The 17,943-nt window shown below is 41.8% G+C and overlaps 1 protein-coding gene across 10 annotated transcripts in view; it reads right to left on the bottom strand.

Moving 5' to 3' along the window:
• The window catches only part of arhgap44a (Rho GTPase activating protein 44a), a 479,646-nt gene that overhangs the window by 114,958 nt on the left and 346,745 nt on the right, over nt 1-17,943 (bottom strand). For 6 of the 10 annotated variants that reach the window (XM_068058025.1, XM_068058031.1, XM_068058033.1 and 3 more), the window contains one exon: nt 11,846-13,577. The exons of 2 other annotated variants lie outside the window; for them this stretch is intronic. In XM_068058025.1, coding sequence (XP_067914126.1) covers nt 13,423-13,577 — 155 coding nt within the window. In that variant the 3' untranslated portion in view covers nt 11,846-13,422. Of the gene's footprint in view, nt 1-11,099; nt 11,165-11,845; nt 13,578-17,943 lie in introns of those variants that run through there. 2 more of the 10 variants (XM_068058028.1, XM_068058029.1) reach the window with 2 other exon arrangements.

Below are 17,943 nucleotides of genomic sequence, written 5' to 3'. Positions count from 1 at the left end.
GGGCCTTCATGTCACGCTTGCAAGCCTCCCTGAAGCGGAACTTTGATGCCTCACTTGTCGTCTGACCCCAGCTACCTCACCATACAGAAGGTCCTTTGGTATGTGACCGTCTTCCATCCTGCAGACATGTCTGATCCACCGAAGTCGCCTCTGTTTGATTAGTACCAACACAATTCGAAGCTCTGCCTTTGAGAGGACTGACACATTTGTGATTTTGTCCTGCCAAGATACCCAGAATGCGCCGGAGACAGTGAAGATGGAAATTACTGAGCTTGTTTTCCTGGTAGTTGTAAGTCACCCATGTTTCACAGTCATACAGCAAGGGGCTGAAAAAACAGGCCTTATAAACCATGAGCTTGTTCCTGAGGGTCAGCTTGGTGTTATTCCATGCGTGTTTTGCAAGTCGGCTAAAGGTGGTAGCTGTTTTTCCTATGTGTGTATCGAACTCTACATCAAGAGACAGATTGTTTGTCACCGTTGACTCAAGGTAGCAGAATTTGCAAACCACTTCCAGTGGGGTTTTACTTAGTGTGATCAGGGCAGAGATACAACACCTTGTCCCATGACCACCGTTTTCTTGATGCTTATAGTCCAGGAGAACAAGTTACAGGCATGGGAGAGACTGTCCATGAGTCTTTGTAGCTGAGTTTCCGTGTGAGCAACTAGCGCAGCATCATCAGCGTAGATTCGTTCTCTTGAAGTGATTTATGACTTTAACCCCTTGTAGGGACTAAACCAAATCAGGAGTACACCCCTATGAATCTCCTTTAATTAAATTCAAACCAGATAAATTCTTATAAACACTTATTTGGTTCCAAAGAATTGAACTAGCTTTCCCTCAAAGAATGAAAACTAACAGAGAATATTACCATCTTTCGGATAGCCTATTTTAAAAATAATTATGGCTAAGTCATAAATATCCCAGATATTATAAGGGTCTCTTCAATACATATCTCTCCAATTAAAGAGACACAGAGGGGAGGTTCTTGTAGTTGTATACAGAATGCTATATGAGACAATTTATTAACTTTTATATATTTATTAAATAATTTAGCATGCAATACACTTTTAAGTGGATAAGTATATCACAATATCAAATATTACTAAGAGATGTAACACATAATCTTGTTTCTAAAATAGAATCCAAAAGTTTAACCTTGATAATGTTACAGCAAAATATCTTACAATAGCTGCCAAAATTTAAAGTAAACTTTTACTTAAAATTCCCCGAGTAAGGGATGGGGTGAGAAGTATTGTTTGAGGAATTCAACATTTCTAATCTTTGCTTCAAAAACTCTCATGTTTATACTGTTGCTAAGGTATCATCTGACTCTTTAGCATATAGGTGTTACCTTTCTGTGAGTGTTTTTCTTGTGTTCAAGATCCATATTGGTAGCATCATTAACAAACTCTCTATTTAATGTTTTGCTGGAATTCCCCTGCTCTTGAAGTTGTGAGCATTTATCTAGTCAAAATATTTATAATTATGTTTACTTGACCTCTTGTTCCTGTAAGTCCATCCCATTTATTGTTTTATTATCTATAATTGCCTTTTTATGGTACCATAAAGCAACTTTTTGAGTCGATCTGTCTGCATCAACAACCCCATAAACTAATTATGTTTATTGCTACCGCTTACTGATGTCACACAGAATATTTTAATGTGTGTTTTCATCTTCCAAGTCCCTAACAACAGAGGCACTGAAATGGGTTTCCCAACTTGTTTCTGGTTCATAACAAGGATCTCAAAATTTTTTAACTTTACGTTCTTAAAGGGGAATGTTAGTGAGTCTTGAAAAATGATTTATTCAATCTTTAATTCTAAAAGGCATAATATATTAACTATATCTAAAGTCTACCTAATTTAAGTCTATTATACCTATATTCCATCACACTTTGATCAGCATGTGATGTGTTTTAGTCTTTGCTTTCAGCCTTGATAGATTTTAGAGCTTGCCATCTGACCTCGTGCGCAAATAGACTCCTTTAATATCTGCAGGGAAAGTGAAGGTCAGGAGTATGGAGAAGAAGATGCCAAACAGAGTGGGAGCTAGGACACAACCGTCCGAAACTATTGGAAGCAGAGCCATCAAATAGTACAGTGCAGTGCATGTGGTCATGGAAGGAGCGGATGGGACTGAGAAAATTTGGTGGACAACAATCTTTTTTCAAAATCTTGTAGAGCGCTGTTCTGTTAACAGTGTTGAATGCTTTAACAAGATCTACAAAAGTAATGTAAAGGAGTATACTCTGTTCCCTTCACTTCAGTGGGCAGGTGAAGATGGTTCCTGGGCAGTCAGCTCCTTAGGGAGCTTCTTTCTGGTCACGTATATCCGTGGCCATCTGCTGCCATCTGTGGCTCTTTCTCCCCACAAAATCCTCTCTTCTGCTGTTTAAGTTCCCCTGATTCTAGCAGAGGGTGCATTTTTAGCTCAAACTTCAAGTTAACTGTTAGTTAGATGGTAAAAAAAACCCCACCCCTGACCTAACATTGTGAGCTCCGGTGAAGATCTGGATAAGACCTGGATGTGGTTTTTCTCTCAAATCTGGCTTTAAATACCTGGCTTCAAATTCCTGGCTTCAATGGACATCAGGATCAAACTAACTGACCATATCATTAAATTGACATTATTGTGATTAATGCTTTTACTGTTGACAGAATTTCAAACTGCATCTTCGGAACAATCAACAGCACCATCTATTGACCATAATAAATAACACAAAAGCAGAACACTGCAGATGCTGGAAATCTGAAATATAAACAGACAATGCTGGAAAATATTCAGCAGGCCAGACAACATCTGTGGAGAGAGAAGCATAGTTAACATTTCAGGTCACTGATCTTTCATCAGAACTGGAAAAGGTTAGAATGTAATGGGTTTTAAGTAAGTGAAATGGGGGAGGGTGGAAAAATTAAAAGAGGGAAAGTCTGCGGTGAGGAGATATTAAATAACAAAAGAGTTGGTAGTGGAGGGCCAAAGGGAGAAGTAATGGGACATAAAGAAACAAAAGATATGTCTAGAGGACGTGTGAATGGCAGAACAATGAACAGCTGCTGTCCAAAGGTGGTAGCTGCTTTCCCTATGGGGGCAAAGATTATCATCTGAAATTGTTGAGCTCAGTGTTGAGCCCAGAAGGCTGTAAAGTGCTGTTCCTCGCGCTTACATTGAGCTTCATTGGAACACAGCTGTAGGCCGAGGACAGAGAGGTCAGCGTGAGAGCAAGGTGGAGAATTAAAATAGGTGACTAGTACCTCGGGGTCATGCTTGTGGACTGAATGGAGATATTCCCAAAGCAGTCACCCAATCTGCGTTTGATCTACCCAATGTAGAGCAGATCGCATTATGAGCAGCAAATACAGTAAATTGAAAGAAGCACACATTCATCGCTGTTTCATGTGGAAGGAGTGCTTGCATGGAAAGGTGCCATGGGAATGGGAGGGAGTGTTGGGGGTGTTTGAGGAGTGGATGAGGGAACAGTCCCTTCGCAATACAGAAAGGGGGGGGGGAAGATGTGTTCACTGGAGGTGGCAGAAATGCCAGAGGATGATCTATTGAATATGGAGGCTGATCGGGTGGAAGGTGAGGACTCTGGGAGGGAGGGGGAGGAGTGGGAGCAGAAGTGCGGGAATGGGAACGGACATGATTGAGGGTCCTGTCAATCATGGTGGGGGTGGGGGAGTCCTTGGTTGAGGAAAAAGTAAGACATATCAGAAGCACTGTTGTGGAAGGTTGCATCATCAGAACAAATGCAACAGCGATGGAGGAACTGGGAGAACGGAATGGAGTCCTTAAAGGAAGAGGGTATGAGGAAGTGTAGTCAAGGTAGCTGTGGGAGTTAGTGGGCTTAAAGTGAATATTTGTCGATAGCCTATCCCCAGAAATGGAGACTGAGAAGTCAAGGAAGGGAAAAGTCTTTTGGTTACTTTGGTTATAGCAAACCCAGATAGCTCCTAATGATTTAATTGTGTCCAAATAACAAATCAGAATCTTCCTTACTTTTAAAAAAGATCTGAAAGATGGTTAAATATGAGACAATGGGCTGAATTTTGCTGTGGGCTTCGGGACTAAATGGAGGTCCCAAGCCTGCACTTGCCAGCTGCGGGAGTGGTTCAGCAACCTTCCGGGAAGCAGCATCGTAATAGGTTGCCTCTGAGCTCACTGTCCAATTAAGGATAAAAACAAAATACTGCGGATGCTGGAAATCTGAAATAAAAACAAGAAATGCTGGAAATACTCAGCATGTCTGGCAGTATCTGTGGAGAGAGAAGCAGAGTTAACGTCTCAGGTCAGTTCTGATGAAGGGTCACTGGCCTGAAACGTTAACTCTGCTTCTCTCTCCACAGATGCTGCCAGACCTGCTGAGCATTTCCAGCATTTCTTGTTTTTAGTCCAGTTAAGGATGGTTGGCGGCAGACTGTCGATACTGCAGGCCCAATCAGCTGGCCGGCAGCTCTGGAGCCACAGCAACCCCACCAGGAGAGGTGGGCACTGCTGAGGCAGGTCGGAGACTGCAAGGGCACCTCAACATGGAGGCATCCTTGCTGGGCTGTACAGCAGCGTGGGAGTAAACAAAATCTAGACTAGCAGGTACATAGGGATGGAGGGGAAACCCCTCCGCTGGATCAGAATTGACCAAAATTGCAGTCTTTCTACCCTGCTGCCCTGTCAATGGGGCATGGAGCCTTCGCTCTGCTGAACCCCCAGCCTGCCACAGGGAGGCCGCCTCCATTGAGCTAGCCACATCCACACACAGTGGGGGCCCACTCTGCTGGCAGAAAAATGCTGGGAGGCCACAAAATCCCACCTAATTGGGGTCTTAATTGGGTAATCGGCTGCCTCCCTCCATGGAGCCAATCCGATTTCCAACTCACTCCTGGGAAAGATCCCTGGCGGCAGGAATGAATCTGGGAGCCGTCCTGATGTGGCTCCCCACTATTTTCCCAGCTCCCCCGCGGGAAAATTCAGCCCAATATGTTCAACCAACAGCTGATATTACAAACAGTGGAAATATCTTAGCAATTTGTCCAAGTCTGCAAAACTAGGCTTGTACTTAATCTGCAGAAACATGAGCAGTGAATAAAATACTATTAATTGCTTTTGTAATGCCACTACATTCTGCACAAATTGTTAAATAGGGTTAATGGTCCACAGGCACAGTCCAGTTAGAGATCACTGATCCCATTGCATAAGATGCAAACATCCAATAGGTGTTAGCACGTATTAAATTTAATTAATTAAATTTATCGTTCAGTGGATTCAGCTACACAGCCACAAACCAAATTAAAAACTCTTTTAAGACTGACAGTGCTGTATAGTGATATATTGTACTTCATGCAAGCATATAGCATAGCCAACAAGACCATGCATTCAAGTGGTGGTAAGGTTAAAGAGCTGGGAAGATGGACAGTTGTTTCCAGGTGTGCTAACCATCACGCTTTGGTTACAGGTAGGATTTGTTGCCGCAGAGCCACTTACTGTCAAAGACCTGGAACTCGAAGGATACTTGTAACATCGTATGTGTAGCTTGTAGTAACTTGTATGTGTGGAGCAGCAAATGGCTCTTAAGCATGTGGTGTTATATGGATTTTACAGAAAATGCCTTTGTGTCATCTGCCTGCACGATAGATATCACATGGAATGTTCTCACTGACTTGCGTTTAGTATAGAACAGATGGATAGATCAGTACTGGGTAACACTGTTACAATTTCCTTCTCTGGCTGAAGCAGTAGCACTGAGGCGCTTGTCCGTTTAAATGTATGTGTTCCACTTAAATTAACTGCTGACCAATTTTATTCTGCAAATTTCACCATCATATCTATAATACTGCAGAATAGTTTATGTCTTTTTAAAAAAAGTAAACATTTTTTATAACTTGTAAATTGTTCATAAAATAACCACATTTTCAAAACAAATTGTAAAGCATAATTACAGAATCATCCCAGCAGATTGCAAGTGTCATAATTCACTCCTCTTAAAATGGTAGAATAGCAGTACTAAGGGTCATTTGAGCCCCAACTCCCTTTGACACATGGCCGTTGGTGGACATACTGATCCAAATGCATCTGGGCCCCCATTCATATCATGCACAGTTTTTGGGTGTTGACTCAGGGTTCTTATTCTTCACTGAAAAAAAGTAAGCAAGTGATGTTAGACTGCACGGCTATCCCAGCTTTCATGCAGCAAGTGAAAGGTCTGTGTAATGAAGAGCTTTTGGACCTATCGGTTTTACAAATTCTATTTCCGTGCATGACCTCCTTTTGGTAATTGTCTATGTTATATATTTGGTTCTTTATGCTGCCTCTGTATAGAGTCTAGCCAGAGAGGTTCTTGGATTGTATTGTTTAAACATGAATTTTTGTTGTATAGTAACTACAGATACTCCACACTAGCCTGTGTGTCTCCTTCAAAAGCCATGCTTTAACTGTTCTCGAGTCTCTCCCACATGATCTCTTACATCAACATGGTGGGAGGTAATCTTTACATTCTCTCAGATTAATCCTTTGATGCCCTTATACTACATCTCCCCCCAAAGTCTTTATCCCAATATATATTTACATACATTCACTTTTTTATTTACATGCTACCCCATCTCCTCCCAAGTCTCTGACTTCATAGATTCAACCTATCAGGAGGCTTCATAACTCTCCCTGATCTTGTTGTTGTCAGATGTGGAAGATTGGTAGTCTTTCTCTGATCCCTTGTTTCTTGACTTGGACGGCCTTCATTGAGGTTTGTAGTATTCGGTGCGTTTTGAATTTTCACTTCATTATCTGAGTCGTCTAAATGTATGACTGATTGACGTCTTTGATGTAAAGGAATAAGATTCTTTCTATTTCTCCGCATACAAACTTCTTGAGTTCGTACTAGATAAGATCGCTGTTGATTCTCGTCTTTCTGCAGAATTACCCCTTTTCTATTTTGGTCTTGTACCCATTCCTTTTACTCCTCTGACAACTTTGGAAGGTTTCTTATACAGTATCTTCTGTTATAGTTATGGGACAATTTGTTTCGATATGACTTTTCTTTGTCTTGTACTTTCAGATAACCCTTGCCTTGCAATCCTGGAAGTAATTTCTTGGATAAAATTGGAAGTTGTATTCGAACTTTTCTTCCCATTAAGAGTTCTGATGATGCTAATCTGCACAATAATGGAATAGTTCTGTATGTTAGTGGTACTAATTGGAAATCTTGATTTTTCATCTACATAGTTTTAATGGTTTTGACTGCTCGCTCAGCTTCTCCATTTGATTGTGGATACTTAGCAGAGCTTGTTAGGTGAACAAATCCACATTCTTCTGCAAAGTGCGTGAAGTAATTGTTTGCAAATTGTGGTCCATTATCAGATACTATCTGATCATTAACATCTCACACTGAAGAGTGTCTGCAGAGTCTCATCGACAGGATTGCGGCTGCCTGCAATGAATTTGGCCTAACCATCAGCCTCAAGAAAATGAACATCATGGGACAGGACGTCAGAAATGCTCCATCCATCAATATTGGCGACCACGCTCTGGAAGTGGTTCAAGAGTTCACCTACCTAGGCTCAACTATCACCAGTAACCTGTCTCTCGATGCAGAAATCAACAAGCGGATGAGAAAGGCTTCCACTGCTATGTCCAGACTGGCCAAGAGAGTGTGGGAAAATGGCGCACTGACACGGAACACAAAAGTTCGAGTGTATCAAGCCTGTGTCCTTAGTACCTTGCTCTACGGCAGCAAGGCCTGGACAATATACGTCAGCCAAGAGTGACATCTCAATTCATTCCATCTTCGCTGCCTCCAGAGAATCCTTGGCATCAGGTGGCAGGACCGTATCTCCAACACAGAAGTCCTCGAGGCGGCCAACATCCCCAGCATATACACCCTACTGAACAAGCGGCGCTTGAGATGGCTTGGCCATGTGAGTTGCATGGAAGATGGCAGGATCCCCAAGGACACATTGTACAGCGAGCTCGTCACTGGTATCAGACCCACCGGTCGTCCATATCTTCGCTTTAAAGACGTCTGCAAACGCGACATGAAGTCCTGTGACATTGATCACAAGTCGTGGGAGTCAGTTGCCAGCGATTGCCAGAGCTGGCGGGCAGCCATAAAGGCGGGGCTAAAGTGTGCCGAGTCGAAGAGACTTAGCAGTTGGCAGGAAAAAAGACAGAAGCGCAAGGAGAGAGCCAACTGTGTAACAGCCCCGACAACCAATTTTATCTGTACCACCTGTGGAAGAGTCTGTCACTGTAGAATTGGCCTTTATAGCCACTCCAGGCGCTCCTTCACAAACCACTGACCACCTCCAGGCGCGTACCCATTGTCTCTCGAGACAAGGAGGCCGAAGAAGAAGATCTGATCAGGTAGACCATGTGTTACGAAAACTTCCTGATGACTGCCTCAGTTGTTGTTGTGTACATCCACTTGACTTCGACCCATCTTGAGAAGTAATCAACTATAATTAGCTAGGAACTTCCCTCAAAGAAGAATAAATCCACCACCAACCATTCCCATGGTCTAGTTGGAAATTAGGTCAAAATTAGAGGTTCTCTTTGATCTTGTCTGTGTACCTAACAAATTTGTCGGACTTTCTTCTTCCCAAGTTCTCTGTTCATGTAGCACTCCTGTAGAAACTTGCTGCATTTCTCTTTCTCGCTCTGGTGGATTTTGAGTGGCATGGCGGGCTGTGCTGTGTTGTACGGGTTCTCTCCATATTGTGTGGGTTCTCTGGCGGATTCCAGACACTCTGCAGTGCTGAGGTGAGGTTGCGGGGTTTCTCCCTCTGTCCTGGCTCCTGGATTCTTCTTGTTTATCTTGGTCAAATTTCTTTATAAGATGAAGGTCCATACAAGCTCTTCTACTTAAGAGTGAGAACTCCTGATTGCTTAGGACATACAGTGTTTCTAATATCTGCTTTCCCTTATATTGAAGCATCGCTTGTAACTTCCGCTTTACTTCAAGTACAACACCTCCTGGGCCATGTAACTGAGTTTCTGTTGGTTGCAGAACGTGTGTGGATAGCCATGGCTCTTTATCTGACAGGACTGTCACACTTGCTCCGGTGTTAAGTTTGAAATTAGTGATATGTCCGTTGATATATATGTCTGATGACCAAAATGCTTATTTTGGACCAATGATTTCACCCAGAAAATATTTTGATTGGTCTGCTGCAGGAGGTTGCTTAACTTCATTTACCTCTAATTCTTAACTCCTTGTCCTTTAGAGGTTGAGGTAGTCGAGATTTTATTTCGGCACATCTATTAAAATGCACTGTTTTTCTGCAAGAAAGGCATTCTGCTCTATTGGTGGGACATTGTTCATGCCTGTGGGAAGTTTATGCACCACAGCGCTGGCAGGGTTTAAGGCGTCTTTCGCTCTCTCCCTGCAGCGTACCTTTTTTCCTGGTGCCACTTGTTCAGCCCTCGGGTGAAGGAAATGAACTGTTATAGGAGGTTTCATGTACCAATACTTTTCTCACCTCGCAGGATTGGTCTGTTATTGCTGCGCAAATTGAAGTAGGAATCACAAGTGTTTAAGACTTCGTCAAATTTGGACGATGTTTCATCAATATGTTGTCTTGCTATTATATCATCAGCTACAGCACCAACTAAACATAATAATGTATTCACTTGCTCTGTTTTGGACCTGCTGTCCAATTTCGATGCAATTCTGTATCCAAGGAAACTTTTCCTGCATCGTACCCAGTTTTGAGTTTGATTGGATCCCTCGTAACTTTTCAAACTCTCTGGCACTCCCAAATTTTGATCCATTTCTAAAATTCTTAGACTTAGAGTGTTCCCCTTTAAGAAACTTTTTTCAGGCTAGCTTGCTTTGAGGGGCGTAGCAGGTGCTTGACAATGTTTCCTGTTTGTTTTTTTTAGGCTTCTGGTAGGGACTTCCCCTTTCTTTCAGCAGTTCACTGAAATGGTTACAAAGCTGCCTATTGGACTTGACAGAGCTGTTTGAATGACAGTTCCAGTTGCTTTTTTTAGCTAGAGTTTATTTATTTTGTTCAAGCTTGACTGCTTAGCTGCATTAATGGAGTGTTTGGGGATTTCCCGCACTTTTTTTTTCACTATCCGACTTATTTTTTAATTTGCGCGCTCTTCAGGGTTTTCCCACTCTCCACCCTCGTGTTCAGCCCAAGTGATGGATTGGGCTTTCCCCTTTTTCTCTCTTGCTCACACGGAGCCTTTAAAAATTAATTTTGTAAACTCTTCAAAGGATTTCTTTTACCAGGATTTCTCAATCGTCGGCACAATGACTCACCCGATTGTTTTCTTTTCAGCCACGCTTCCGTGGAGCCTTCTCAGCCTTCTACGGGTATGTAGTTTGTTTTTTCTCTTCAGCTTTTTAAAAAAAAGTTTCTTCTCTCTGGCTGAACGATGATTATTGCTTCAAATTTTCTCTTCTGAATATAGGACTTCGATCCCAGTGTTGTTCACCATTTTATATATTTGGTTCTTTATGCTGCCACTGTATAGAGTCTAGCCAGAGAGCTTCTTAGACTGTATTATTTAAACATTAACCCTTATTGTATAGTAATTATATACACTCCACACTAGCCTGTGTGTCTCCTTCAAAAGTCACGCTGTAACTGTTCCCAAGTCTCTCCCATTTGATCTTTTACATCATTATGGTGGGTGGTAATCGTTATATTCTCTCAAGATTAACCCTTTGATACCCTTATACTACAGTCCACAGTGGACTAGTTGAAATAAAGAGGTCAGTATGTGGTGAATAGCAGGGACAGCCATGTTGCTACATTACTATGTATGGACCTAGTGCCAGACTTTGACCCACAACAAAAAGTTGGTCCGTAAAACTAGAGTAAGAACTGAAATTTTTATTCTATCAAAAAAGGCTTAGAAATGCTACTGCTTTGCTCAAAGTGTTGGAAGAACCAATTATAGTGAGATGGTGATATGTGATAAGCAAAGGCAATACTTTGCATGGGCAAATCTCAAATATGAGGTGTGGCCAGTGCAATTATACTTCCCGTCCCCATTAGCTGATATCAAATCTAGAGCTTGACTTACAGATAATCAGGAAAGAGTGCCCTGCCAATGGATCTTCACGAGCCACCATAGAACAGGCCAACTCCGTGTTTCTTGCACTTCAATAAAAACTGAAGAGGTATCTCAGGGTCAGTAAGTCAACGGCTTTATTTCATTACTTTCTAGAGGACAAGGGGAGGAAAGCCACCTTAGATCTCATAAATAACAACAATTTCATTAAGAAAATATTTGTCACCTGACAATGAAAGAGTATGCCCCAGGGACTGACAAACAACATCAACCTGAAAAATCATTACTGTGTGGGCCATCACAAGATATTCTGCATTATCGTATGGACTAATTTAGAATTGATATATCTACAAGGGAAAGACACCAACAGCGCGGGTTCAATCCCCATGCCAGCTGCGGTAATTCATGGAGGTCTGTCTCCTTGCTTTGCCCCATGCTTGAGGGGTGGTGCCCCTCAAAGTATACATTACCAACGGTCTCTCTCTAATGGAGAGAGATGCCTATCGTCCTTTGGGACTATGGCTAGAACAACAACAATCTACAACGGCAGGGTTTAAATTTAGTTCCATCATAGTGCACACAGCAACATGATCGTTATCTCTGCCTCCACCTAGTGGTGGAAAGATTGTCCTTGACACAACTCCCATCAATTTTCAGACCTATGAAAGGGCTTGCAATGTATTCATCTCCGTAAAACCCCAAGCCTACAATAGATCATAACTATTGCATTTTATATTCATTAGCAAAAACCTGCATCCGTTATCATCCATATCACACAGCCACACATTTACATAATGACTGGAATGTTTCATATTTTGTCAAAATGTGTTCATTTTATTTTTTGCAGATATGAAATTGTAACATTTTTCCAGGACACACCAAGTCTGCTCTACATTTTGTAATATTTCATTTTTTTAAATTTTCAGTTCAGTTTTTCTTCAGGTTTTAGACGAGAGACCACAGATGAGGGAATCAGCACTAGTTTATTTCTCAGACAAAGCCACTAAACCCTCTAATTTCAAGGAGTGTTTATTTTAAAGCACTATAATTATATATATTTTCAAGTGAAACATAATGCATGAAACAAGTGTTTATATAACAGATATATTATGTTCTTTCATAGCTCTACACTCTTTATGATCATTTAAAATAAGTCACTGCGTTGAGCAATGTTTTAGGTCCTGTACATACCGAAGGCTATAGCCACATAACCAGTCGCCACTCTAGCCCCTTTCCCTTAAATACACAGTATATTTTAAATACAACATTTACATAGACATTAATTAAATTCTATTCATACAAGGTATTCTGGCATGATAACAATTAAAGTTTTACAGCCACAACAATCCATTGTAATAGTTACCATCCACATACAGACTTTTTTTTTTAAAGTACAATACTGACAACTTTCTTCCTTTTTTCTGGCTAAAGTTACTTACAGAATGATTGCCAATTGCCAGGCTCTTGTGCACATATTATACAAATTTAAACTATAGCACTGCATTTAGCACATTTCTCCTTTGAACTGTACAAACAGACAAATACTAGGATGTGTACAACGGGACGCAGAATTATATTTTCTATGATGATTTATATTACATTGGAAATAAAGTTTTTCTTTCATTTTGTGTGAACAGCTACTTTTAGAAATGGATTTTGTTTGCTATTCTGTAAAACTCTAGGGGGTCAAAATCTTTTACTGGTTGTTGCCATGGGTACAATTTGGAACAGTTCATTCCCTCACCAACAGTGCTTGTCGACTTATCCTGAGTGTACCTTCTCCATCTGTTGGACATTGAAGATTTCTTTTGCATATTAATCTATATTTTTAGGCCCACCTTTCTGCCCGCCTAAGAATTAGTTCATTCCAGTGTACAACAAAAAGGGCATTTCTTCTGTGGATGGGAAGATTTTTAAATGCAAGATTCTGACCTCCTAGTTGTGGAAATCCATTCCCTCTGAAGAATCAGAAGTTTTGCCATGCACAGAAACTCAAACTACTGTCCCATAAAGACAATCTCCTTGTACATAAGATACATAAACGCTTATTTCCATGTGGGTGTAAAAACATCATTGTTTGATACGCCACTATTATTAGGTATCATATATTATGAAAAAAATCAAATCAAGCGGCAGGTTCAAAGGCCAAGTTCTTTTTTTAAAAATCATGTCAGTAAGGCTAAATAAAAAGTTAAGAAAAAAAATAAAAAATGATCACAGACAAAAGTGTTTTAAAGGGCTGACCAACCATAATCAAACAAAGCAACATTTTCATCTTATAGAATTCCATTCCCATAGTTAATGGAAGCAGCTTTCCTCGCAGTTACATGTGGAGAGATGCCCACTTATCTACCATCCTGTAGATGTAATATATGTACGGCTTGAGTCACACAAATGGAGTGCTCTTATGTCATAGGACAGTACTTTCTGACTCCTCATCAGAATCTACTCTTATTCTAGAGTCTGCCACAGAGTTTGTGCAAATTTCAGTGTCTGAAAGTTCAGTGTAGAGTGCATCACGAAGCTCTACTGACTGTACAAAAGAGGGATCTGGATTGTCAATATCTGCAAGCAGTGAAAATAAATGATTCATTAGCAATGATACAATTTAATCATTATAGCAACACACAAATATACTGTAAAAAGTCATTCCATTATACATCCTTGTTAGTGCCATTAGCTTGTGACAAATAATAGGGATGTCACAATATGGTTATCTGACAAGATCAGAAGTGATGCTTATTTGTTTTAATATTTTGTCCCTAGTTCTAGATCCTGCCAATTCAGTCCCTTGCTGTTACAAGGTTGAGAACATTTCATGCAGACAAGCGACATTTTGTTCTTCTTTGTATGTCAGCTTACTGTGCAATGTCTCAGCTATGTACAGTTCTATTGTGTGTACAGCTACTAAACTATGAAGGAAGATGGGCTGAAGTTAGTTTGTGACCCACACAGTGATCTGAAGTAGAAACTAGATACAATTAATTCAGGCTTGGAGAGAGGCGGTGGCGTAGTGGTAATGTCACTGGACTAAAAATCCAGAGACCCAGGCTAATACTCTGGGGGCATTGTTTCAAATCTAAATTCAATTTACTAATAAATTCAAATAATTAATTAAAAATCTGGAATTGAAAGCTCAGTAATGGTGACCATGAAACTACTACTGATTGTTGGTAAAAACCCATCTGGGTTCACTAATGTTCTTTAGGGAAGGAAATCCGCTGTCCTTACCTGCTCTGGCCTACATGTGACTCCAGACTCACAGCAAGGTGGCTGACTCTTAACTGCCCTCTGAAATGGCCTAGCAAGCTATTCAGTTGGACAAAACCACCACACAAAAATTGAAAACGAAAAAAAAAAACAGACAGAACACCAGAATCAACCTAGGCATCAGAAATGACAATGACACACCCAGGCCTGTTGACCCTTCAAAGTCCTCCTTACTAACATCTGGGGACCTGTGCCAAAACTGGGAGAGCTGTCCCACAGACTAGTCAGGCAACAGCCTGACATAGTCATACTCACAGAAACATACCTTACATCGAATGTTCCAGACAACACCATCACCATTCCTGGGTATGTCTTCCCACCAGCAGGGCAGACTCATCAGAGGTGGTGGCACAATGATATACAGTCAGGAGGGAGTTGTGGAAGTCCTCAACATTGACTCTGGACCTCATGAAGTCTCATGGCATCAGGCCAAACATGAGCAAGGAAACCTCCTGCTGATGAATCAGTGCTCCTCCATGTTGAACATCACTTGGAAGAAGCACTGAGTGTGGCAAGGTCACAGAATGTACTCTGGGTGGGGGATCTCAATGTCCATCACCAAGTGTGGCTCGTTAGCACCACTACTGACCGAGTTGGCTGGGTTCTGAAGGACATATCGGCCAGACTGGGCCTGCAGCAGGTGGTGAAGGAACCAACAAGAAGGAAAAATTAATTAAACCTTGGCCTCACCAATCTACCTGTTGCAGATGCTTCTGTCCATGACAGTATTGGTAGGAGTGACCACTGCACAGGCCTTGTGGAGACGAAGTATGATCTTCACACTGAGGATACTCTCCATTGTTATGTGGCACTACCACTGTGCTAAATGGGATAGATTCAGAACAGATCTGGCAGCTCAAAACTGGGCATCCATGAGGCACTGTGGACCATCAGCAGCAGCAAGACTGTATTCAACTACAATCTGTAATCTCATGACCCGACATATCCCTCACCGTACCATTACCAGTTAGCCTAACAACAGCTGTTGGTAAAATGCTGGAAACTATTATTAAGGAATTCTTAACAATGCACTTAGAAAAGCACAGTATGATTAGAACAAGTCCACATGGTTTTACTAAAGGGAAATACTGTTTGACAAATTTATTAGAGTTTTTTGAGGATGTAACTATTAGGGTAGATAAAGGGGAACCAGTAGATTTAGTATACCTGGCTTTCCAAAAGGCATTCGATTAAGGTGCCACATAAAAGGTTAATACGCAAGATAAGGACTCATGGAGTTGGGGGTAATAAAGTAGCACAGAGATGTTTGGCTAATGGACAGGAAGCAACGGGGCATTTTCAAGTTGGCAGGCAGTAAATAGTGGAGTGTCACAAGGATCAGTGCTGGGGCCTCAGCTATTTACACTCTATATTAATGACTTAGATGAAGAGACAGAGAGTAATGTATCTAAGTTTGCTGATGATACAAAGGTAGGTGGAAAGGTAAGCTCTGGGGAGGACACAGAGAGGCTGCAAAGAGATATAGACAGGTTAAGTGAGTGGGCAATAAAATGGCAGATGGATTATATTGTAGGGAAGGGTGAAGTTATGCACTTTGGTCATAAGAATAGAAAAGCAGAATATTTTTTAAAAGGTGTGAAACTTGTAAATGTCGATGTTCAAAGAGACTTGGGTGTGCTTGTACAAGGAATGCAGAAAGTTAACATGCAAGAAGGCAAATGGCATGTTGGCTTTTATTGCAAGGGGATTGGAGTGCAGGAATAAGGAAGTATTGCTACAATTGAACAGGGTTTTGGTGAGACCACATTTGGGGTACTCTGTGCAGTTTTGGTCTCCACATGTAAGAAAGGATATACTTGCATTGAAGGTGGTACAGCAAAGGTTCACTAGATTGGTCCCTGGGATGATGGGGTTGTCCTATGATGAGAGGCTAAGTAAATTGTGCCTGTATTCTCTGGAGTTTAGAAGAATGAGAGGTGATCTCATTGACTCATATAAGATTCTGAAGGGGCTGGATAGGGTAGACACAGAGATTATTTCTGCTGGTTGGAGAATCTAAAACATGGGGGCACAGTCTCTGGATAAGGGGCTGATCATTTAGGACTGAGGTGAGGAGAGATTACTTCACTCAAAAGGTTGTGAATCTTTGGAATTCACTAACCCAGAGGGTTGTGGATGCTCCGTCGTTGATTCCATTTAAGGCTGGGATAGACAGATTTTTGGACTCTCAGGGAATCAAGGGGTATGGAGAGTGGGAGGGGAAGTGGAGTTGAATCCTAAGATCAGCCATGATCGTTTTGAATGGCGGAGCAGGCTTGATGGGCCATATGGTCTACTCCTGCTCCTATCTCTTGTGTTCTTGCACGGCCATCAAGCCAAGGGAACCAACCCTGGTTCAATAAAAAGTTCAGGAGGGCATGCCAGGAACAGCACCTAAAAATAAGGTGTCAAACTGGTGAAACTACAACACAGGACTGCTTGCATGCCAAACAGTGGAAGCAGCATGCAGTAGACGGAGCTAAGCGATCCCACAACCAACAGATCAGAACTCTGCAGTCCTGCCACATCCAGTCGTGAATAGTGGTGGACAATTAAACAACTAACAGGAGGAGGAGGAGGCTCCATGAAAATCCCGATCCTCAATGATGGAGGAACCCAGCACATCAGTGCAAAACACAGGAACATAAGAAATAGGAGCAAGAGTAGACCATATGGCCCATCGAGCCTGCTCCGTCAGTCAAAACGATCATGGCTGATCTTGGGATTCAACTCCACTTCTCCGCCCACTCTCCATACCCCTTGATTCCCTGCAAGACCAAAAATCTGTCTATCCCAGCCTTTAAATGTATTCAACGACGGAGCATCCACAACCCTCTGGAGTAGGGAATTCCAAAGATTCACAACTCTTTGAATGCAATAATTTCTCCTCAACTCAGTCCTGAATGATTGGCCCCTGATCCTGAGACTGTGCCCCCACGTTCTAGATTCCCCAACCAGCGGAAATAATCTTTCAGCTTCTACCCTATCCAGCCCCTTCAGTATCTTGTATGTCTCAATTAGATCGCCTCTCATTCTTCTAAACTCCAGGGAATATAGGCACAATTTACTCAGCCTCTCACCATAGGGCAACCCCCTCATTTCAGGGACCAATTTCGTAAATCTTCGTTGCACCGCCTCCAGTGCAAGTATATCCTTTCGTAAATGTGGAAACCAAAACTGCACACAGTATTCCATGTGCGGTCTCACCAAAGCCCTGTACAATTTAGCAAGACTTCTTTATTCCTGTACTCCAATCACCTTGCAATAAAGGCCTTCCTAATAGCCTGTTGCACCTGCGTGTTAACTTTGTGCATTCCTTGTACAAGTACACCCAAGTCTCTCTGAACATCAACAGTTCCTAGTTTCACACCTTTAAAAAATATTCTGCTTTTCTATTTTTACGACCAAAGTGAACAACCTCACACTTCCCTACATTATACTCCATTTGCCATCTTGTTGCCCACTCTCTTAACCTGTCTATCTCTTTGCAGCCTCTGTGTTCACCCCGCAGCTTACCTTTCCACTGAGCTTCGCATCATCAGCAAACTTAGATACATTACTCTCCGTCTCTTCATCCAAGTCAGTAATATAGAGTGTAAATAGCTGAGGCCCCAGCACTGATCCTTGCGCCATCGCACTATTCACTGCCTGCCAACATGAA

Source organism: Heterodontus francisci, chromosome 26, assembly GCF_036365525.1.
Source record: "Heterodontus francisci isolate sHetFra1 chromosome 26, sHetFra1.hap1, whole genome shotgun sequence".
In the NCBI taxonomy this organism is placed as follows: domain Eukaryota; kingdom Metazoa; phylum Chordata; class Chondrichthyes; order Heterodontiformes; family Heterodontidae; genus Heterodontus; species Heterodontus francisci.
The sequence above is the reverse complement of the archived record's forward strand: the minus strand, read 5'-3'. Positions and strand labels throughout refer to the sequence as shown.